The sequence below is a fragment of the Hydra vulgaris genome, chromosome 08 (assembly GCF_038396675.1).
Source record: "Hydra vulgaris chromosome 08, alternate assembly HydraT2T_AEP".
NCBI lineage: Eukaryota > Metazoa > Cnidaria > Hydrozoa > Anthoathecata > Hydridae > Hydra > Hydra vulgaris.
Genome location: NC_088927.1, coordinates 63,201,351 through 63,227,500, shown reverse-complemented (window position 1 = coordinate 63,227,500; position 26,150 = coordinate 63,201,351). Strand labels below are relative to the sequence as shown.

At 27.2% G+C, this 26,150-nt stretch overlaps 1 protein-coding gene across 1 annotated transcript in view; it reads left to right on the top strand.

The window, feature by feature from the left end:
• LOC100207051 (location of vulva defective 1) overlaps nt 1-26,150 on the top strand; it is a 95,410-nt gene that overhangs the window by 59,284 nt on the left and 9,976 nt on the right. The window contains exons 19-22 of the mRNA XM_065804143.1: nt 9,638-9,800; nt 11,545-11,911; nt 17,409-17,571; nt 17,664-17,884. Of these exons, the coding sequence (XP_065660215.1) occupies nt 9,638-9,800; nt 11,545-11,911; nt 17,409-17,571; nt 17,664-17,884 (914 nt within the window). The remainder of the gene's footprint in view (nt 1-9,637; nt 9,801-11,544; nt 11,912-17,408; nt 17,572-17,663; nt 17,885-26,150) is intronic.

Genomic DNA, 26,150 nt, shown 5'->3' with positions numbered 1-26,150 from the left:
AAGAATAAAAAACGGACAATTGTTTTGCATTACTCTTTATCTGACACATTTAAGTAAATCAATGTTTTTAAATGCTTTTTTTTTTGCTCTTTTTGAGTAACTTTTTTTTTCTATTTGTGTGGGCTTTTGTACTGCATCACTTGCTCATAACTTGATAGTAAGAATCTTTTCTTTCTGAAAAAAACTTTTGAGAAGTTCTGCTTATTAAGTTCAGACCTGTTTTTGTTTGTTCTGCAGTATTTTGTACTTTAAGGTTTAAATTTATTTTTGGCACTGGTTTATTTCAAATAGTGTTTGCAGCGATTGTGTTACTTTTTGTGTTACTAAAGTCATACAGAGTTTATAGAATTTCAATAATGAAAACTAATGTTTTTTATTTTTATTTGAATATTACTTTGTGAATATAACCGTATGTAGTCAACCATATTACATAATTTTAACAATTCTCAAAGGAGTATATAAAAGTATTTAAAAAGAAAACTAAAAAAAATTTGATTAACAATAGAAAACTTAATTAAAAAAATAGAATGGTGTCAACTGTTGCAGGGCTTATTGTAGATGGGTGGAGTTCAAAACTTGAGAAGTTGCTAAATGAAAAGGACAAAGTGATTTTTGGTCTAGACAAAAAAGTCGCTGAAGTTGAAAATAAAATCAATAAAAAGCATCTATAAACTCTAGTGGTGAATCATGTTCTATGGCAATGGCAATAAACATTAAAAAATCATAAAATCAGTTTGATTTAATAAATTCCGTTCTACAAAAGGCAATTGAAGGAATGAAGAGAGACAAAAATTCAATTATCTTTGGTGTAAAGCAGTCAACATCAAATGACAAGGCAACTTGTTTAGATCACAATAAGCAAGAGTGGTAAACCTTTTAATTGTTAACTAAATCTTTTTTCTTTTTTTTTTTTTGCATAAGAAATAACACTATTGTTAAAGTGACAAAATAGTTATTACACCACAATGTTAAAACATTAATAGAGATAAAAGACGATAGCTTTCTTTCTTGAAATTTTATTAACAAGAAAATATGAATAAAAAAGGCTCACAATTGATACATTTTAATGTCTGATAATTTTCAATTAATCATGTTAAAGGTTTTAGCTATAATATTACTGATAATGAGAATATTTGTACAATCGAAAATATTAACTTAAATAAAGAATACACGAATAAAAATTTATGGACTAAGTATTCATATACAAACTTGAAAGGGTAAAAAAAATGACCAAAAAAATGGTGCAAAAGGTGGTGGCGTTTGCATTTAATCAAAATGCGATTAAATGAAGGATAAAATTTTTATAACCTACAATTTGATTAATGAATTGTAGGTTTTGAAAATTTTATACTAGTGAGAATTTTGTATAAGCAAAAATTTTATATAAAAGAAAATTTTATACATTTATTAAATGCAATATTATTTTAAAGCTTTAACGGGTAATGTGAAAGTTATCGGACAAATCTGAACTTGAACATAATAATTTATTTTTGTGGTTATATGCAAAGGCATAAACGTTCTATAAAATATAAACTTTATTATTTGAAACACAAATATTTAAAATAAATTTAAATGCAGCTGAACGAGAATCTTTTCGAAAGTGACTCAAAATGTTTTTTTGTAAAAAAACCTAATATAACAAAAAAAAAAAGAAATCGTAAATAATTTTGAAAAGGCAGGATTTAATCAAAGTACAATATATGATAACCTAAAAAGAGTTAGAACTGTTCAATCATTTTCTGATAGAAAGCACCCTGGTTGTCCAACATCCTAGACAAGAGAAAAGAAAGCCAAATTAATGAGACTTGTTAACAATTGAAAAGGGATCAGTCAGAGAAAAATAGGTTTTAAATTTGGTGTATATCAATCAACAATTGGTCGTCAGTTAAAAAAATGAATATTAAATATAGAAAATGTGAAAAGACTCCAAAATACACTATAAAACAACAATTAAAGGCAAAGAAAAGAAGCAGGAAACCAAGTTAACCAATTCTATAACACAAAATTACTTCTGGTCATTGATGACAAAAAAATACTTTTATTTTGCTGGCGACAACATGCCTTGAAATTCAGGATACTACACAAACAACAAAAAGTATGCCCAGAAAGTGTTTGTTTAATAGGAAAAGAGAATTTTCCAAAAAAATTATTAATGTGGATAGCCATATTTGGCTGTGGTATGTCCGAGCCATTGTTTTGCACTTCCAAGGCAGTAGCAATTAATTCATTGATCTATATTGATGAATGTTTAGAAAAAAGTCTTCTTCCATTCATTCACAAGTATCACGGAGAGTTAGCAAGTTCTCATTATTCTAAAGATTCTTTAAATTGGATGGACTAATATTCACAGAAGGCTTATGAGGTAGATTGGCAAGCTTCAACAGAGCAAGTTTTGATTGAGCGAATTAAATTAAAACTACAAGAAATTGATTTAAATTTTTACAGTTGCTTAAGAAAGGCGTCAGAGCAAAATTTATATTTACTTTTTTTATTTGTAAAATGCCAAAAACTTGTTCTGCCATTTGGGAGTATTTTGAAAAATACTCCCGAAAAGAACCAATTAATAAAGGTGCGAAGTAGTTGCGAATGCAGTTTGTTAAAAGTGCCATTCAGGGTACAAACTTGCTAAGAGTTAATAAAAGTTTATGAAAGTTATCACTCAAGAAGAGTGATAACTTTTATAAACTTTTCTTTTTTTCCAATGGGCAACTATGTTAATGTGCCTCAATATCATTTTTGCATTCAAGAATTTGCAAATTATCTGTTTTGGAACTATGTTTTCAAAGGCTCATGCCTAATATTAATGGTGTTTATTAATTATTAACAAATTGGTTGGAATGAATTGGGATCAACAAATGTTGAAGGTCCAGAAGACTTGCTGGCGCATAAATTCAGTGATACTGTATCAAAATTTAATGCAATTTGTGCTTGAACCAACTTTCCAGAAAAGATGCTAATTTAACTTATAATTGTTGTTGGAATCAGTTACTTATGAATCAGTGTTGTTGGAATCAGCTACTTATGAATCAGTGTTGTTGGAATCAGTTACTTATGAATCAGTGTTGTTGGAATCATAACTCTATTTTAATATTAGAAATTATGCTTTATCAAACAAGAACATTGAGGAAGTTATGACATTTTTCTACACTACTATTAAGCTGCTTGCAAAAGTTTCATACAAAAAAAATATTTGATTTAACCAAGAGTTAAAAAAAAATAATAAAAACCAAAAATTTACTATGGAAAATGAATAGAAATTCAGGATGCAAAAACCAAAATATAAAGCAACAATACTGCTTATTGTAAAAACATGCAAAAAAAAAGATGTTAAAACATCCTAGTTGGAATTTGAATCACAGCTAAAATAAATGTCAAAAGATCCAAAATTATTATTTAATTATATAATCAAAAGTAAATGTTAAAGACTACATAACAAGCATTTATTCTAATGAAAGTAGACTGTTGACTAAAGGTCCTGACTTTGCAAATTGTCTCAATGATTACTTTGAATTATCTTTTGTTAAAGAGAGTCATGACTATAATAAAAACTTTCCTACTCATGCAAATACAATTTTTAATAATATAGAAATCAGTGAGGCAGAAAAACAGGAAAAATTATTGGCACTTAACCCATTCAAGAGTGTAGGTGTGGATGGTGTAAATAAAATGATTTTAGAAAAATGTGCTGCAACATTAACAAAGCCATTATGCATTATCTACTCAAGAAATCAATAGGCAGTGGTGAATTACCAAATAAATGGAAATAAGCAAATATTACTCCTCTTTTTAAAAAGAGTAGTAGATTACATGTTGAAAATTACAGACTAGTGTTGCTAACATCCATCTGTTGCAAAACTTTGGAAACTTTTATAAAAGAAAAAATTTTCATACATTTAATTTCAAACAATCTTTTAAATGAGAATCAACATGGACTTCATGAAAATCACATGTAACGAATCTGCTGGAATCACTAGATTTAATAATGAACAGCACGAAAAAGTTAGCATATGATATTATTTTATTAGATTTTGCAAAAGTTTTTGACATTTTGATTGACAAAAATAATAATGACTTCAACTTCAACTTGTTGTCTAATGATTTGAAATGGAAGAAACAGGTTAATTATACATACAACAAAGGAAATAGAACTTGTAGTATTATATGTCATACTTTTACCTACTTAAATTCATTAATGGTAAAAATTTAATAGCAATCATTCATCAGACCAGTGTTGGAATATGCTGTAGTAGTGTGGTTTCCATACCTTATTGATAATATTAAAAAGTTAGAAAATGTACAAAGGCATGAAAAAAGGTTATCACCGTTATTACTCCAATTACAGTACAAAAATAGACTTGATATACTTGGAGTTAAAAATTATAGACATGATGTAAAAAGGGTGATGCAAAACAAAGTGTTTAATAAACTAAATGCATTAAAATGGTGCAACTTTAGCCAATAGTTAGCTTTAATTAATAGTAGAACATTACAACAAGTGGTCACAATTATAAACTAAAATCAGAGCTGGTAAAAGACTGCGCACCAAGATACCATTTTTTTACCAATCGTTTTGCAACTATTTGGAACAAGTTAAACTCTGTTAAAATCAATGCACAAGTTAAAGTAATTTCAATAGACAAAGAAAAGGACTCAAGAGCGTTTAACTTTTGCATTACAAAGTAAATAATAATTAGACAAGAAGTAAAACTGTAACATATTCATCTTTCATTGAGTTAGAAAATATTTTATGTCAGAACTTGCAATAACCAGTATTATGTGGTGTTAAGTATTTTACAGTATAATTTACTAAACTATGCTAAGCATCCAAGACTTCATCATTAATTCAGCCACCCTGGAAAAAAAACACAATCCATGGTTTTGGTGAACCATCACTAACTAGTTTGTTTGGTATGACATCCGCGCCAAAAACAACTAAATTTTTATTGCTATTACTTTTACCAACATTTTTATTAGTAATATTTTATAAATATAAAGCAAAATAAAATAAAAATAAAAAACATACAATCAATGTTATGTTGCCTTAAAATAAAATAAAAGCATTAATGTTAATGTATAAATATAACTTGGGTAGTGGTTATACAGTTTTATTCTATTTCAGTTGAAACAACAAAGCAAAAGTAAACAACTCAAGTAAGTGTGTAAACAATTCTTTTTTAGACAACTAAAAACTTTAAGTAGGTACTTGTAGCAAATATAAATCCACGACAATCAGAATAAATATGTCTAGTCAAAAAATTTAATAAAATCAACAAAACACTACAGTCTTTAAAATACTCTTAAGCTAACCAACTAAAAGTATAAAAAATGAACAACCCGCACAACCTAATATTATCATAACAATTAAATATTATGGGATAGTGGAAAAAACATTGTTTATATATAAATATATTGTAGAGGATACTAAATATAACCTCTTATGATCTTTAATAAAAGTCAAAAATGTGTGTGTAAAATTAAGAAAAACCTGAGTTTAGAATGTGAAATGATATAACTTCAAAATTCTGTGATAGTGCTACTGATATGAAAAATAGTGAATAAAAAATACTGTGATAAGACCAGATAAATTTTAGCCAAATAGGTAGCATTTAGGAAGTGTAATGTGTAATATCACAAAAGTCTTACATAAAAATAACGTTAAGAGTAGGAAAGAAAATTCTGTGAAGTGAGTGAACCTTTTTCTATGATTTTTGAGTTTACCTCAGAAAACGAAAATGTCCACAGACAGACAGATAACCTCTATGTTTTTATGGTAAGAATATATATATATATATATATATATATATATACATATATATATATATATATATATATATATATATATATATATATATATATATATATATATATATATATATATATATATATATATATATATATATATATATATATACATACATACAATAGTGGACAGAGGAATGGACACTTCAAAATATATGAAAACTTCACTTTGGTGTGTTTTTTAAAAGAAAATAACCATATTTATGCGGTTTTCTATATTGATTATTACTTTTTGATGTGTTTAGATTAAAAAAAACTAAAATGTTGATTAAAATTCACAATTCACGAAATGTAACAATTTAATGACAAAGTGGCAAATTATGGTAAATTTACATTTTACAGCTTACAAAACATGTTATTAAAAAAATGGCTTATAAAAAAAAACTTAATATTTTGTTAACTTAATAATTGTCGCTTGTTCCCAGGTTTTTTTTTCCTTACAAGTTTTTTTAGTCGAGACCGCAGGTTTTTTATCAGATTCAGGTCCAGACTGTTTCCAGACCACTTCAAAACGTTTATCTTTTTGACTTTTAAACCAATTTTTGACAATTTTTGCGGTGTGGCATGTAGCAGTGTCCTGCTGGAACACACAGGTTTCTGTTTTGCCCTCAAACAAATCATCAATGGATGGGAGTAGTTTGGCTTCTAATATGTTTTCTTGGTATTTTTTGGTGTTTAAAATACCACCCACAATGTGGATATGACCCACAGTATCTCTGGTCATGCATCCCCACACCATTACACTTATGGGATGCTTCATTGTAACCAATGTGCACTCAGGTAAAAGATCTTCACTGGGTCTTCTTCTCACATAATTAATTCCATCACTTCCAAAAATGGAAATCTTGCTTTCATCACTCCAAATAACTCTTGCCCAGTCTTCCTTTGTCACTCCTTGTGTTCTTTTGCCCAAATCAAAAGATTCTTTTGTTGTTTTTTGTTTAAATATGGTTTTTTTCTGGGTCTTAATGCTTTTAAACCATTTTCAAAAAGCCTTCGGCATATTGTTCTTGAACTAACCGAAACTCTGGCGGCCTCTAAATCATTTTTAATTTTAGCTGAAGTTGCTCTAAGGTTCTTAAGTGCAAGCCTCATTATCATCCTATGATCGTTGGCAGTTGTCTTCTTAATTTTTCCATTTTTTGGCATATTTTTAAAGGTATTGGTTGCCTTAAACCTTTCGCACACCTTCCTCACTCCAGATTTTGTTGCTCCATTTCCCAACTTTTTGGCGATTTCCATGTACAAATAACCTTCTCCACCTAATGTAACAGCTTTGCATCGCTTTGTAGGTGACCAATATCCTTTCGCCATTGTAAACAAAAGTACAATTTAAAAAAACACTAAATCTTTAAGAGCACTGTCGACTTTTCACCAGCAATCGTTGAAACTCAACTAAATGACTACAAAACAATGATCTTGTATTTATAGCTTAAAAGAATTATGGATAAAAATGTTAATAACGTAATTAACTATTAGTCATCACAATAAATAGACTATTTTTCACAAAAGCACAAAAATAATGAGACATTCACCTTTTACTAGAGAAACCCATTAGCAGAGCAATGACTCATTTTTGACACCAATTAACAATAATAATCCATAATTATGTTTAAAATTTATATAAATGATTAAAATTTGTGATTTCCTATAAGCCAAATAATAGATGACGTGGTTTAAATAAAAAAATAAATAATTAAATCCACCAAATGCATGATATGTCAACTTTTCTAAGAAAATGATAAAAATTATAGGGGTGTCCATTCCTATGGCCACTAGTGTATATATATATAAATATAAATATATATATATATATATATATATATATATATATATATATATATATATATATATATATATATATATATATATATATATATATATATATACACATATTTCACACACCTTTCACAATTAAAATAAATGTTTAACACATATATACATCTTACATACTTATCTAAATATATATTTCCAACCATTGATTATTTAGTAATAGAAAATATTATCTAAATAAGGAAGAGTTCAAACAAAGATAATATATCATTAAAAAAAGTATTCAAAATGATGAAACAGGCTATATGTATATAGGGTGTATAGGTGTAATGCCGATAGGTGTAAGTCTGTGCTGATTGTGTCGTACATTAAAGTCTCGTGTTGTTAGTGACCAGCATAATAGCTTTATCTCTGATTTATCTTACAAGCTCAGCCATACTCCAGAATGCCATGATGGATTTAACACCCATGTATGTATTTATAACAGATTTCTGGTTATAAAAACTAGTCCAGATGTATTCCAGAGATAAACATACTTTTCTGTGACAAATGTAATCCTGTTTAGAAAATAGTCATATTAGTACAATACCCCTACAAGTTTACAATATTATTCAATTTTGTCATATAAAATTAACATTTAACAACTTTTTTTATTGTTAATATTTTAACAATATTTCATATTTCATTTTTTTTTCTTTGATTTATATATTCTTGAATGGTGTTTAAAACTCCATGAGAAATTCTATATTTAACTGTTGAAAATTAAAAAATTTAACTCATACATCAGCCTTTTTCAGAATGAAGTATGCCTTGAAATTTTTCAGAATGAAGTATGTATTGGAAATGTCAGGTGGTTCAGTTACTGATTTCCTTTCAAAAGGAATAACTTTTTGTTGCTTTTTGCCTGCCTCTATGATTATTTTTATACTAGATTTTCTATAATTTTTATACCTTCTGTTAAATAATTTCTAAAATCTTAAAGTAAAAACTAATTTAATTAGCTTAAGTTGTTAAAATGTTCACAAAACAATATTATTCATCAACAATCATAAACTTGAGGTATTATTAGTTTTCAGGCTTTCAAAGAAATGTTTGCATTTCTAGTTTTTATTTCAAATTCATTTCATTTTCATTTAACTAATGAGTTTTATGATGTTTATTCCAACAATCAAAAGCATTTGTTATTTTTTATTATTTGATATTTTTGCTTATTTAAAAGAATTTTTGCTTTTTATCACTACCGAACTAAAGATTGTTATGGTTTCAAAAATATGTTTATTCCATCAATCAAAAGTTTTAATTGTGCTAATATAACTATTTTGACTTTCCGTTTTTAAATTTTTTAAATTTGTTATCATAAACTTTGAGCTTCAATTCTTACAAATCTTAATGTTTTTGAAATACTAGGCTGATTTTAGATAATACAAATATACCATATTCAATACTCGTATTTAAAAATATTGTTTATTACAAACTTTTCAAATATGTTTAAGTTTAATAATTCTATACTTTAGTTATATTTATATTCTATAGTTGTTTTTTTTTTGTTTTTGCTGTTTCTTGCTTTCTGGAAGGTATCTGCTTTTTTTCTTCAACTAAATTTATTTTTTACTTTTATACAGATTTTAAACTGTTTAATCAACATCATTTCTGTATCCTACTTTTGATTTTGCTCAACAAAAAATAACTTTTTGCAGTTAACAGTATTAGAATTTAGACTTAATTTTTTACCTGTTATTTTTAATTTGCTTATATATACTTTAAAATAAATTAAAGGTTGTAAATAAATTGATTTTATAATAAATTAAAGGTTGTAAATAGATTAATTTTGATTATAAATAAAAATTGTAAAAAAATTAATAAATAGTTAAATAAATTCGTGATTGTTTTACATCTTTTACAAAAATTATAACAACAATAACACCATTTTAATATATTTTTTTATAGCAGTATTAAAATATAGTTTTTTACATTGATGACAAATATGAGTGATATGCACATTTTTGTAAGATTGTTGAATCTCATATTTATCTGTATTTTATAATAAAATTTTTAAATTTATCAGGTGAAAATAATGATAGTGGAATTAGACGTTTAAAAGATTCAGAGAGAGAATGTTTTCAAAGATCAAGCTGTGATATGTTTATAATGACAACAAGCAGTTCTCTTGGTGATTTAGATTATATAAGACTTTGGCATGATAATAGTGGTGGGGGTTGGTATCTGAAGTAAGTCTTTATTATTAAAAAATGAACTTGAAATTAAGTTTATTAAATTAGGAACTTTAAATTAGGTTTATTATTAAATAATGAATTTTAAATTAAGTTTAATATTAGTTAAACTTTAAATTAAATTTAATAATACATAACGAACTTAAAATTAAATTTAATAATAAATAATAAACTTTAAAATGAGTTTATTATTAAATTATGAGCTTTTAATTATATTTAATAATAAATTATGTATCAATAAGTTCATAGCCTTTAAATCTTTTAAAAACAAATATTGTCAAATTATCTTACAAAAAACTAAAATTTTAAGTTTATTATCTCATATTCAACAAATCTTCATCTCAAAGTATTAAAAAAACATTGCTTCATTAAAGAGAGTATGAAAAGTAAAATAACTTTACCATAAATTATACTGTTATAGTTGATTGGTTGATAATTTAGTATTATAAAATATTATAATGAAATACCAAGCAATCAACTATAACAATAACAAAACAACTGACCCGGAGTAGCATCAACAACTAATTAACTAAAAACTAACTGAAATAGTTTTTGAAAAATTTTTAAAGCATTTAATATACTAAATACAATGGAGTTGTCTCACAATTTAGGTTTTAAGGTTCTATAATTTTTTTAATAACTAAAATGTGTTCAAATACAAAATTTACAAAAATTTTATTAAATGTAGTTGTTAGAAGCTAAATGACAATCATAGATATGGTTTGTATAGATTCATGTTTTTCAACTATATTTGCTATCTCAATTTTTTAACTATATTTGGCATCTCAGTTCTAGGAGGTCACTATAGTTGAGAAGACTACTTGTTTTTGAATTTTTTTGTTAATTTTTTATTGTATTCATCTCCCCAAGGTCCCCGAGTCACTGCAGTTAAGTAGACTACTCTTTATTTTTTTAATTACTAAAACTCACTCTATAACTTTGAAACATAAACCTTTATGAAAAAGACTTCTGCATAGAAAAACAAATTGAATGCATATATGACTTTCCATGAACTTGGTATTTTGCACATCTTGTTTACAAAGGGCTCTATTACTGTAGTTCTATGACATTGATTTTGTGTTTATATCTAATCATGTTATATTTATTAACTATTTGATAAATTCACAAACTACAATTAGAGATGACATATTATATTTTGATATTGTTTACAAGTGTTTATGGCTGCAGTATACAACATATTTACACAACAGCCAAGTTTGTTTTTTTAAAATTAGTTTTCCTCTGTCACTGATAAGTATGACTTGTTCAAAATTTTTTCCACCCATTTAACCATTATATATTGATTATACTAAAAAATCTTTAGCAGGAACCAAGTATTAAAAAAAAAACTACAGTAAACTGTTTCACTTGGTGAAAAGTTAGCAAATACATTTACTAATAAGTTAATAGCAGTAATTTGAATTTAACAATTGATTTTTCCTGTTGATTAATAACCCAAATTATTACTTGTTTGCGTTATCTTTAATTACAATTTTTAATTGAAGATTTATTTATTATTTATATGTTGTTCTCTTGGTTAAATAACTTGTTTCCATTACTAATAAGTTATAATAAAAATAACTTATTTCCATTACTAATAAGTTATAATAAAAATAACTTATTTCCATTACTAATAAGTTATAATAAAAATAACTTGTTTCCATTACTAATAAGTTTAACTAAACAATTTCAATTTTCATAAAGCATTTGATTACTTTAAGCATTAATTTTTTTAATTTAGAGACATTGTGGTTGTTGATCTTCAAACTGAAAAGCAGTTTCTTTTCATTAGTCATCGTTGGATTGCCATAGATCGCGGATCATGTGTGTTAGACTGCATTATACCAGTTGCATCTTCTGAAGAATCTACAAATTTTACTTATGTTTTTACATCTAAAGCAGAAAATAATCTTTCTGATGAACATTTATGGTTTTCAATTTTTGCTCGTCCACCTATAAGTTCCTTTACCAGGTGTCAAAGATTGACTGTTGCTGTTTCTTTGCTTCTGACTTCGATGATGGTAAGCTCAATGTACTATGGAAAGGTTGATGAACACCCAGATCCAAAAGCAGAAAATAAAAGTGTTTTTTTCTTCAATAAAACACAGGTAATTCATAAAAATTTAGGCGTATATATATATATATATATATATATATCTTCTACTCAATGATTAGCTTTTAAGTTAAGCAGTTTAAGTTTCACTTGTAATTAAAAGTTCCAAATATTTGTTGAACTCAATTTATTTTATTCTTGCTCATTTTTTCAGACTAAAATTAAACTGAAAGTAAATTTCTGTAGTAAATTATCAATGCAAAAACATTATTCCAAACAAACCTTGGAAACAGAGCTATTACTAAACTTAAATAAACGTTTATGTTGAATTAGTGACTATGCAGCATTAGTTAAGTGTCTTGATGTTAAAAGCAACTAGCCAAGCAATTAGAGAGTAATGGTTTTATATCAAGACAAGAATGCTAGTACCATCAGCAAACAAGGCCACCTTAAATGTGAGAATATCTGGAAGATCATTATTGTAAATTAAAAGTGAGCATAGGGCCAGGATAAAACCTTGAAGAACCCCTGAAGTTACAGGATATGAAGAAGAGTGCTGTCCATCAAGGACATCTTTTATACTACGATTGCAAAGGAAGAGTTCAACAATCTTAAAGATATTACCAGATACACCGTAAGAAAAAGCTTACGGAGTAGACCAGCATGCGAAACTTTATCAAAAGCTTTAGAAATGCCAAGAGCGATAGCCTTAACCTTTCCACCTCTATCTAGCACACGATAAAACCCATCAGTCATTACTGTTAACAAATCAGCAGTAGAATGAGAAGATCCAAATTCATATTGATGATCAGAAAGTAAGTTTCAAGATGAGAGATTAAGTGTTTGTTAATTAAAAATTCAAAAACCTTGCTTGTGATAGGAAGCAGACTAATGAGATTGTAGTTAGATAAATCAGATCACTTCCAGAGTTTTTGAAAATAGAGATAACAGATGCTGCTTTCCAGCAGAATGAAAAATAAGACTCTGATAAGGATTTGTTAAATAGTTTTGAAAGTATAGACGACAGCTCCGGAGAACATTTCTGCAAGACTATAATAGTTATGCTGTCCGGACCACAAGCTGTAGAAGAGTCTAAGCAGGAAATTATTTTGGATACAGAAGCTGGAGTGATACGTAAGTTAGGTAATCGACTAACCTGTTGTTGGCTATATCAGGTAGAATGCCACTAGTGGAATCAAGAGAAGATATTGATGAGATGTGCCTAACAAGCAATTCAGCCTTGCCTTTAGGCGAGGTGGCAAAACCTGAGCCATGCAAGAGAGGTGGAATAACAGGTTTGCCCTTATTATTACTATTAAAGGTTTTCCAAAAGTCACGAGAGTCTAATTTTTTAGATGAAATACAAGGTTTCGTGAACTGATAATATTGCGCTTTGGTATTAAACAAAACCTTTTTACATTGATTTCTAGCAATAGTAAATAGATGTATGTTTTTTGGAGAATTATTTGCTGATAGATATGAAATTAATGGTTTCGATTGAAAATTGCAGCAGCACAGTAAGAAGAAAACCATGGAGAATAGTGAGGCTTGACTTGGAATCGTTGAGAGGGAATAATAGATTCCATGCCAGCCTGAATTAAAGAAGTTATGTAGTAAGCACATTTTTCAGCAGGAAGACTAAAGAAATGTACCCTGGGACCATCACAAAGAAAATCATGGAAAGAGTTCCAGTCAGCTTTAAGGTAGTTATAGGAGGTATGATGTTAGAAAGATTCTGATGATGAGGAAGAATGAGATAATAGTTTTAGAGAGATCAAACTGTGACCAGAAGCATCTAAGGGTGAATGTGGAGAAACTGAGCACTGACCTGCAGAGTCAATGACACTAGAGCCAAGTCATTCTGTGTGATGAGCATTAAAGTCACCAACAATAATGATATTGGCTGAAGGATAAAGAGAAAGGGCTTGGTCAATTTGATCAGAAATAACATTGAAAAGAGTTTAGTTTTATGATAAAGGAGACCGATATAGAACAAAGAGAAAGACAATAGAGTGATGTGCTAAACGAAAGCACATATAAAAATAGTCTGTGGATTCAAACCTAGTTTCTCAACAGATGGGTGAATTCTTATGAATGTAAATGCCCAGGCCAAAAAGTGACTATAGAAATCTTTATGAATTTAAGAAAGATAACTATTAACACTAAGATCACAAGGTGAGACAGCTGAACTAAATTAGTCTCACAAATAGTAAATAAGTCTGGTGAACTTTGCAAGAAATAAGTCTCAACAGAGTTACTTTGAAGACCAAAAATATTAATGAATTATCTTACTCAAAAGTTACTTCGAAGGCCAAAAATATTAGTGAATTATAGATTTTAAGAACTTGATGATGACAATGGTTTGTTGAGTTAAATAGTTTTTGGTAGTTTAGTCATTTTTGAATTGTTAAAGATCAAAGAAAAAAATCAAAGCACAGATAGTACTCAGTTCACTATTTTACAGTCCAAGAAATTTCTTCATTATTACTAATAAACCCTAAGCCATAATAAAGTACTCCAAATGTGGTCTCGACAATGCACACTAAAAGTACAAACAGGGACACCATCAATGCACAATTTGGCACTGTTAGTACTCTTATATTTTACAGCTGTTAATGGAATCAATCTTTCTGAGAGTTACCGCAGAGTTCAGGAAACCTGACTACCAGCCAGCCTCAGAACCATAAAACTGAGTTTTAGAGTTGCACCCTAATTAGAAGATAATAAAATGAGTTGCCTAGTCATAAAAACAGAAACACAAACAAAACCCATGTATTGAGTCAAGAATATCCAAAATCAACATCTAAAACTAATAACAATGTATTATAAATACATCTACACTAGCCTAATATATGAAGAAGGGTCATTTTTAGTCAAGATTAGTCTGGTCAACAGATAGATTCTGTTAACCTCTAAAGTCTTTGCGTATGAGGCCTTCTACAAGACAGTAGCAGGATGTGTTTAACATCTACCCAAGATGAGTATTTTTATCAAGACACCATCTCTAGCCTTTTTTTTTTTTTTTTTTACATCTTCACTTCCAGCTAGGCTGCAAGCAACCACTATTAGAGTTGGAAGTTACTGGAAGATAAAAAAAAGATGAAGATTGTAGAGCAAGATAATGATTGACAGACGACTTTAAAGATTTCAAATTATATGAATCAGGAAAGCATGATGAAGGAAGCGAATTCCAAAGAACTGATGTTTTAGGAAAAAAGCTAGAGGAATAAGAGTTTTTGGAGCACTTAGGAACAGAAAAAGGATGAGAGTAACACAAAATGAATTTTAGTAGATGGCACAAGAGACACTAGCTCTTAAGAGCAGTGTCGTTTTCATAGTATTAATAGAAAAGAGAAAGTGAATCAACATTACAATGATGTGATAATGGTTGGAGGTTGGCTGCAAAAGCAGGTCCAACTATGTTTACAATGCGTTTTTGCACCTTGTCTAAAAGAGAAAGGGCATCATTAAAAGATCTGCACCAGATATGGTAACAGTATTCCATACAAGGCCAGATTTGAGATTTATAGAGATAAAGAATAGAACCCGGAGCAAGAAAGTGATGAGCTCGATAAAGAGATGCAACCTGAGCAGATGCTGATTTTGTAATGGATTTGATATAAGGTTTCCAAGAAAGATCAGAAGTAAGAGTTAATCCTAGAAGATTAAGGGTAGAAGACTCATCAAGCATATTACCATTCATAAATATAGGAAGATCTAAATTACTGTGATAACGATTGGCTGAAAAAAGTTGGGTTTTATCTGAATTAAAGTTTACCAGTCCTTGCGAGCCCAATGCTATAGCAGAAGTGAGATCCTTTTCAATCTCAAATCCCCCTCCAAGCAATCAGAGAGTGTTGGCTTCTTATCATGGCAAGAAAAAATGGTAATATTATCAGGGAACAATGACCTCTTAGATGTGAGAATATATGGAGGATTGTTAATGTAAATTAAAAAGAGTATAGGGCCAAAGATTGAACCTTGAAGAACCCCTAAAGTTACAGGATATGAAGAAGAGTGCTGTCCATCGAGGACAACTTTTATACAACGATTGGAAAGGAAGGATTATGGAGAAGACCAGTATGCCAAACTTTATCAAAAGCTCTAGAAATGTCAAGAGCAATAGCCTTAACCGCTTTACCTTTCTCTAATGCACAATAAAACCTATTGATTACTCTCAGCAAATCAGCCAGCCTTTACTCAACCAAGAGCCCCAAGGCAGGGGGTGTTTTAAGTCAGAGTTTGCTTCTTCTAGCATTTGCCTAAAAAAGCATATTTAGCAAAAATGATGAACACAGAACAATGTTTTACTTAACATCGTTTAGTAAAACATTGTTCAAATGCAGACTAGGCTCTTTAATCTCTATGTTAGAGCTTAAAGAGCCTAGTCTGCATTCTTTAAGATAGCTTGACACAAAGCTCAAAAAGCCAATAAAGAATACTGGGAATCTGACCTGATAAACTATTAGACATTGCTTTTTGTTGATGCAGAATCATTTACTGCAGTGAGAATGATGCCCTTGAAAAGAATCTTGTAATGACTGTGCTCATTGCCTTTGCAAATGTGACTGAAATTTAAGAAATCCACAAAAAGATCTTGTTTGGATTAAAACTAGCGTGAAAAACAAGGTAGTGTTTCATCTATTCAAGAGTTTGCCCTGGGTGTTAAAGAAACTGCCAAGCTTAGGTTCAAAAAGAAATGAGTCAATCGATCAAACAAGGCTCAATCAACAAAAAAAAGAAACTTTAAGAGTTATAGTAATTGAGAACATTTTATTTATCTAGTATTAGATTTAGTGCTAAAAATATAGGTGTTATGATATTGGTAATGCTGCCATTGTCTCTGTCAGATTTGGTTTGTGCTACTGCTGCTATCATTAATGGTCTTCTGAAAGATATTATAAAGGCACAGAAATTTGTTGAAGATAAATATAAACCATTTATGATAGCATGAATGTTTTTTTTTTAGAATTTTAGAGTAGAGGAAAATTTAGACTGTGAAAGAAATATAATCACTGGAATTTTTGTCTCACTATACAGTTTTTTTTTGCAAAAAAGGAGCAAGAACTGCAATTTCTACAAACTGAACAAATAAAAGACAAAGTTAGCCAAAAAAAAAAATTTTTTAATAAAATTATAGTATTAAAATAAAAATTTTATTAAAAAAAATTGTTAAAGTTGAAACCTAATGTGTATTAAAATCGTTTTGACCATGTTACTGTGTAACTGTGTAACCATGTATGATAGTTGTGTAGATTTTTTAAGCTATTTTTTTTTTCTGAAAATAAAATTATAATAAAGAAAATAAATGGTGAAATAAAATTGAAGAACAAAATTTTAAAATTTTTATGTTAGAATAATGAATAAAAGTGAGTAACTAAAAAAAGTAAGAATAGAATTAAATAAAAATAATAGTAAAATGAAAAGTTCATTTAGTTTACAAAAATGAAAAATGAAAAAGTCTTTATCCATTTAGGGTAATGAAGTGAATAACAACCATAACTTAATATAATGCATAGTTAAAGTAGTTTAAATTTATTTATTACTAATAGATATTTGTGGTATTGATTTCTACTCTCATCAAGTTTCCTATACACCTCCTGTTCTTGAAACTTTTTCGTTCAATAATACCATTTAAAAATTCAATATCTGATAAGTCCAGCAAAAGCTCATCTTTTGATGAAAGAAATACACAACTAGAACATGAAGACAATAGTAAGTCTTGTTTTAACTTTGTTGTGCATTTTCTGAATGAGTTCACAGTCATATTTATTGATATAATAAATTCTTTTTTTCAACTCTTTTAGATATAAATTCAAGCAAAGAAGCATTACACATTGTTATAGACAAAGACAAACCCTCAATAAAAAATAAAAAAAAAAGGTTTTTACCTTATTGGTGTTTATACATTGCATGGTTTCTTTGCATTAGTAACATTTTAGTTTGCAGCTTCTTCGTTATGTGGTATGGAATAAAATTTGGAAATAAAACATCATTAAATTGGCTAACAAGTGTGACTATTGATTTTGTATGTACTGCTTGCATTATTTCTGCTTTTTTTTTTTTTGTTTTTTTTTTTTTGTTTGTTTGTTTGTTTGTAATTGCCATATTCATTTCCATGGAAATAAAAATATAAAGATAGTGAAAATTAAGAGTTAATATTATAAAACAATAATAATAACAGTGACAATGAGAATATATTTAAACCAGCATTGAGAACACATCCGAAAGCATCCGAAAATAAGAACAGTATGAGATAAATAGAGGCTGAGATTATTAGTAATAAGTTGTAAAAAGATTTATAAATAAAATTTTTCTAAAAGGTAATTAAAGAGAACAATTTTAAATTTGAGAGTGATTTAAGCTGATAAGAGTGATTTAAGCTGATAAGAGTAATTTAAGCTGATAAGAGTGATTTAAGCTGATAAGAGTAATTTAAGCTGATAAGAGTGATTTTAGCTGAGAAGAGAGATTGCTTTATATATTTATGCTGATTTTGTATGATGGAAATATGTTACAGGGTTGCCACCATTCAGGGAAATCAGAGAATACAGGAAAAGTCAGGGAAATTTAGATATGATCAGGGAAAAAAGGGGGAAAAGATTGATTTAGTTAAAAGTCAGGCAAAATCAGGGAATTTTTTAATTTTATATTATTTTATTTTAATGTTTTAAAATGTTTTATAGTAAATGGTATCATTTTTTTTAGGTTACTAATTAAATAATCATATAGCTCAAAAGATCATTCAAGTAGAATATTGTTTGATCATTATAAAAAAAAAAATTTTTATTCTTTTCGTTTATTTACAATATAAACCAAACAAAAAATTTATGCAAAACATTTATTCAGGTTTGAGTGGAACCATTATTATTAATTTTAATGAATTTATAAGGTGTTTTTTTGTGTAGAAATAGCTCCAACATGTGAAGACTTCCGAAGTTTTTAAAACCTTATTTTTTTTTTTTTTTTTTAGAATAAATAAAAGTTTAAAAATTTTGAAGTTTCTACTTATTTCAATGAAGAATAGTCGAGCAATCCAATGTTTAAAAAATGGTTGTTAAATAGCACAGATAAAAAGTCAAACAAGTGCAAAACATCCCAAGTTTAATTTAACTTATCAAACTTATCAATCATAGAGCTCAGATACAAAATAATTTATCATTGAACTCATGTAATATGTCTATCATGTAATCATGTAATAGCCTATTATATGAAAAAATTGTTCCCTGGTAGCGTAATTACTAAATCCTATGAGATGGGTAGAAAAAAACTTTTAATTTTTTTTCTACCCATCTCATAGGATTTAGTAATTACGCTAATTGTTTTGGCCTTTTGTGTTGTTTACACTTTTAGCGCTAAATATCACTAAATCTTCTTTTTATACCTTATTGCTTGATGAAAGTCTGAATAATTCTTTTCAAAATTGTAAAATGGATCTAAATATTAGTTTTTTGTGTTAAATACAAATACTTTAACTCTCAGTTTTTTTTTACCTAAACTTCTTAAAATAAGAGACCTTTATACAATACACAGTGTTTTTAAAACTGGTTTTCAATCAGGTAAGTTAATAAAAGCTTCATGCAAACTTTAACTTGGTTCTTCTGCCAAAAAAGCTGATTGATATGGAAAGCAATCTGATTTTTTGGAGGGGTAAAAATAGTGTGTCTAGGGGTTAATGTTGAAGTTTTAATGCCAAATTTTTCGAGTTAAAATGATAAAAATATTTTGATAAAAATAACAAGGAAAAATAAGCAAAAATTTTATTCAAAAAATCTAGGAAAATCAAGGAATTTTATTCTAGAATTATAGTGGCAACCCTGAGTTATTTTAATAGTTTTTTTTTGGAGATAAGTTTGGGGGATGAGTTTAGTGATAAAAGCATAGAGATAGTCCTGCTGAGATGACAAAACATGACAAAACTCAAACATGACAAGCACTATTTATATATGTGTGTGTGTGTATATATACACCCCTATAACATTTTAAAGTTACGTTATGTCTCAATCGATTACAATTGGTAACAAGGTTACATTCTCTAACTTTTAATTAAGTATTAAGTAAATAAACTTGATAATGCAGTAAATGTTTGTTTTATATTGCCGTATTGCTAAATATCATCATTTATTTTATTTTTATTGTAAAATAGCTTTGTTTCAATTGGTTACTTTGTCACAAAAAAAAAAAATTCCTTATTCGCAACGTTACGCCTCAATTGCTTTTTTTTTTTAACTTTATAAAGTGTAACTAAATGAGACGTAACGTAATGTTACAAAATATAGGCTACATGACATAAATAGATTTTTTTAACATAACGTTATGTCTCAATTGGTTACACTCTAGCAAGTAAAAAAATAGACGTAAGGTAACATAAAATAAATTAAATTTGTGGCGCGTTAAATTCGAGTATTTATTTTTAAATTACACGTAACAATACTTATTATATGAATAGGTTACAGTAAAAATCATATATATAAGGAATTAGATTGCTTGTAGGTTAGTTTTTTAAAAAATACTTTTTTTATAACAATGGTCTAGACAAATGTATTCAATGCATTTACAATATTGTTAATTAAACAAATTTGTTAAATACTGTAACTCATTTATGAGTTATGGTATTCAACGATGCATTTGTCGAGACATTAGTAACTAAAAAAAGTTAAGACTAAAGTAAGATTTTTAACAAAAAAATATTTTATAAATATTTTTTTGTTAAAAAATTCAAATCACAAAGTTGCAATTAGTTAATTGCAACTTTGCAAATCGAAATGTTTTTTTTGTGACAAATTTGTTATAAAAAAAAATTAGAACTAATTTTTTGTACATTGTTAAAAGTTTAAAAAAATACCAGTATGGTTTTTTTTTTAACTTATAATTGTAAGTTAAAAAAAAACCATAACAGTTATAATTATAACAGTGCACTTTTAATAAGTGTAAACTAAGACACAATATAACGTCAAAAAAATCTATACATATTTTAATTGCGTCTCATATTTAGATTATATAAAGTTACATTACATTTTATTTGGTCAAAAGCTATTAAATTTATAAGTTTAAAAAATAATCTTTTTTAAATGAAGCCCACAAGCAATCCAATCTAATTATATTAATCTAATTAATTTTTTTTGTATATAAAAGATCGCATGTAATTCTTATATCTTATAAAATAGCTTAATTAGATTGCTGTGGGTTTGATTTAAAAAGAAACTTCTTTTAAATCTTATAAATGATGTAAATCGTTAAAGTATCCGAAGACGACATATAAAAACATTTTAATACTCAAGTTTTCTTTGCAACTTTTTTGATTATAACTTAGATTTCAATGCAGTAGAAAAGCATTATTTTGAGGTATTTTGAGGCACAGTTGATGTATGAACACTTCATTGTGCCTGTACCTATATCTATATCTGTAAATGGCGTAAATATGATTGGGGGTGGGGGAGAGCAGGGTCAATTATAAAAGAAAGAAGACACTAAACTAAAAAATTGTTATAAAATGTTAGGTAGGTATGTTAAAAGCGTAAGTTCATTTATTGAGGTGGAGGGTACTAAAAAAAAGCGTATATCAAAATGCGGGGAGGGGGAAAAAGGGTTGAAATAAAAGCGTACGTACTTAATGAACGACTCCTAATTAGAAATACATTTATAAATATACAATTAGCAATGGTAATTACAATTTTGTTTGAATTTTTTGGCTTTTAAACTAGACATTAGGGGTGTTCAAAAAAAATTTTATTTTAAAATGAAAGTACACAAGTAACCAAATTTGGAGCAAATATGAAAAAAATACTATTACAAAAAAAAATTCTAAAAATATTGACATTTACCTTGAGCTCAAGCAGCAAAATACCCCAGAAATGCGCTAAATTGTTTCCAAATTATTTGGCTTTGAGCGCAAGGTAAATCTCAATATAAAATAGAAAAAATTTTCTTATGTGGCAATGACCCCAAATTTTTTCTTAGATTGTTATGTATTCTGGTTTTGTCATAAATGTTGTTTAAATTAAAAAAAAGATTTAGGAAAAAAATAATTATGGACTAATACGCAATAAAGTTTTGTTTTTTTGAATAAATTTTGTGAAATTTTATTTTATTTTAATCAACAATTACGAAAAAACCGGAATACACAACATCTAAAAAAAAATTGGACCATTATAATCACATTAAAATTTTTTTTTTTTACAAAGTATTGAGATTTACCTTGCGCTCAATGCTAAATAATTTGGGGACAATTTGGGCATTTTTCGAGGTGTTTTACCACTAAATTTATTTATTTTGTAAAAAAAAGTTTTTTTTTGACAAAATAAATTAACTTTATTTATTTTGTCAAAAAAAGTTTTACTGTTGTGCTAATGTGATTTCAATAATTGTATAATTGGATAAATGTTTTTTTGTTTTTTTTTATCGATTCTATTCTTTTAAAGACGTAGATTTTATTTTTATATTTTAAAGATTCTCTGCAGCTAAGATCGCAAAAACGCATTAACCATAAGGTGGCAGAGGCGCTCGGGATCAATTAAAAAGAATGCCAATGCATGCAAAATGCGCAGCAGTCAAGGCAAAAGCCAGACTAATAGGCATACGTAGTCGGGCACCAAAGAGGGCTAATACCTGAATCTATTGGCGATGATAATTCTGACAATAACGCCTTTGATGATATTTGCAACGATGATATTTTGCTTACCAACGACAGTTATTAGAGGCAAAATGTACACAGATTATATTATGTATAAATATTATGTATAAATGTACACAGATTATATTACTATGTTATTAATTTTTTTCGTTATAATAAACTTCTGAGTTAAATGCTTTTTTCTGAACGTCATCAATAAATTTTATATGAAATTTGAAATATATATGAAAAGGAGGGAGGGTCATTAGGTGCAATCGACCCCCCCTTTGTTTGCAAATTCTTTTTAGTTCAAACAACATTTATATGTAAAATTTAAAAAAATTTATCTTCACTATTATAATCTGTCTTTTTTCAAAAAATTTTCATGTTATGGGTCCATATATATATATATATATATATATATATATATATATATATATATATATATATATATAGATATATATATATATATATATATATATATACACATACACACATACATAACTCATAAACGACTTATTATTAATGTTAATTAAAATATTGTAAATCTAATTATGTTATAACGTTTTACATAAGTAAAACGTTATTAAATTTTTTTTTATTTAATCAGACAATCTTCTAAACTCTGTATTTCTAAATAAGTATGTTATGGTAAGGTTCTTGTTACAATCAAGTAATATAAGGATTCTGGTGAGTACTGATAGGTAATGTTTAACATATTTCTGTGATTGCTATTGTTTCAGTAGTATTTGTTTATTCCTTAGACACGATAGGTTTATTCTTTTAGTCTATGTTGTTTAGGCTATAAAAGTAAGCTGTGACAAAAATGTAAGCAAGTAATAATTCATGCATATATTTTAAAGGGACTATCCTATATAAATATACGCATACAAGATAGTAATTCAAAATGTCGCAATATTTGAAAGTTTTTGCAGGTAACCATGACAACGTCTTATTAGGTCAAAATGTTACCTATTAATACGTTATATGTTACATCTCGGTTACGTATATATATATATATATATATATATATATATATATATATATATATATATATATATATATATAATATATATATATATATATATATATATATATATATACGTAACCGAGATCTAACATATATATATATATATATATATATATATATATATATTATGTATATACATATATATATATATATATATATATATATATATATATATATATATATATATATATATATATATATATATATAATATATATATATATATATATATATACGTAACCGAGATGTAACATATATATATATATATATATATATATATATATATATATATATATATATATATATATATATATTACGTATATACATATATATATATATATATATATATATATATATATATATATATATATATATATATATATATATATATTACGTATATACATATATATATATATATATATATATATATATACGTATATACATATATATATATATGTTATGTATATATATATATATATATATATATATATATATATATATATATATATATATATATATCAGCTTCTTTAAATTGAGTCACTTTTCACCAAAGTATTAATAGTAAATATTAGTGGAGATCCTAAAATTTTTTATTAAAGTTCACATTATGTTGCAATAATTGAGTTATTATATTGAATATCAACAATAAATATAAACATATATATAGTTTTGATAAACACTATATATATATATATATATATATATATATATGTTTATTAAATACTATATATTTATTAAAATAGCTGCATAGCAAGTGGTGACCTTTGATACACCATGCATAACAAGATAAAAATAAGACATGCATAGCAAGATAAAAACAAGTAGATAAATAATTTTTATAGCAAAAAAGTTTGAAAAGTTTTTTAATATTTATTTTAGTATTTAAGTTTTTTATCCAAGTCTTTTATAAGCAGGAATAGGCAATTCAGATGGTAAAACACCACTTTCACTTGTCATTCAATTAAGTTTCATTCTTTTTACTGTGACTGTTCCTACGTGCTCCAAATGGTGGAACACGTGGAACATGGTGGAACATGGTGGAACCATGTTTCCACCTGGTTCCACCATGATCACACAATGCATACCAAACACCTACTTTAAAGGGAAACTTGGTGCAACCTAAGCAGCAAATCTTTTCTGGAGTTGTTAAGGCATCTTTGGCATAAAAAGTTTTACTTGAAATCTTGGCCCCATCATTTTGTGTTATATACTTTTCATCATCCGTTATGATGATCGGAAGTCTATCTGCTCTCTTTGTTAAATGCTATCAATAAAGTCGTCCAAGGGCTTTTCTAATTTCACCTTTCTTAGCTGGATGGTAAAATGGTGCTGGTTTTCGCTTGTGACAATAAACATCATGTCTGTTCAAAGTATTGAAGACAGTTTTGTGGCAAACATGTATATATATATATATATATATATATATATATATATATATATATATATATATATATATATATATATATTCAAATATGTGTGTATACAAATATATATATATATATATACCAGCTGATCGGACTCATAAAAATACAGGTCTTTGTAAGTCTATTCCAAACCGAACTTTTCTATACTTATGTATGTATGTATCTACTCCTTATGTATATGTCATAGCTTTCCGGATCCGTAAAATGCGGGTTTTTCCAAACCTACCATTTCTATACATATCTATTCCACATTGATTATTTATATACCTATTCCTGATTCACTTCAATATTTTATAGTAAAATAATTAATTTTGAAAAAAAACTTGAAGAGAAAAATTAACAATCGCACCTTTTCGGTACACATAGAGCTTATAAGCAATTTACAATTAAATTTGATTTTCTCCTGAATGCATTTCATTGATAGTTCAGTGGTTTTTGTGTGCTTTCATCAGTGTCGTTTCGAGGAGGTTTTAGTCCTCCCCTTAGCGTAATAAATTTTTAAATTTTTTCATTCTTGCTTATATATATATAGCAAAAAATAATAGTATAGCAAAAAAGATTTCTCAAAATAAAATTATAAAGTTTTATAGATATGTTATACAAGATATATCCATATATATCCATAATGCCTTCAAACTCAAGATATGCTAAAGACGTTTACACTTACAGATATTTGTTTGTATTATAACGCTATACCAATGGAACTGAGAAGATCTTGGACTTTAAAAACATAGTATTAAAAGAAACTTCATTCTTATGATTTTGATTAAAAACTAAAGACACAGCCCTAACTATTAAACACTAATCTAAAAGTTAAGTCAAAAAATTTTCGCGCATTGAGTTCAGTTTGTGGCAAAATAAACTTTTACGCGTTAAGTTTTCGTTTAAATTTATCTTACATTTTTTTATTAATTTTAATTATGTTGCATACAATTGCACGTAAAGGTATAAAACTGGTACAGATATATTATTTCACAAATAAGAGTTTGTATTTATTACAATAGTAATAAATGATCAGTTTTCGTCTTTATTAGAATATATCCCATTAAAGTATATTCCATATATTTTTAATAGAAGGAATTTTCCTACAAAATTTAAATAATATCCTAATTCTAGTTTGTTTTTCTAGTTTTTTGCCTCAAAGTGATGTCACATACACAAAAAAAAGTGTGGCTTCAATGATTCACAAAAAATCTGCGTCTATCATTTTTAATGGTCTAAGAAGAAGAT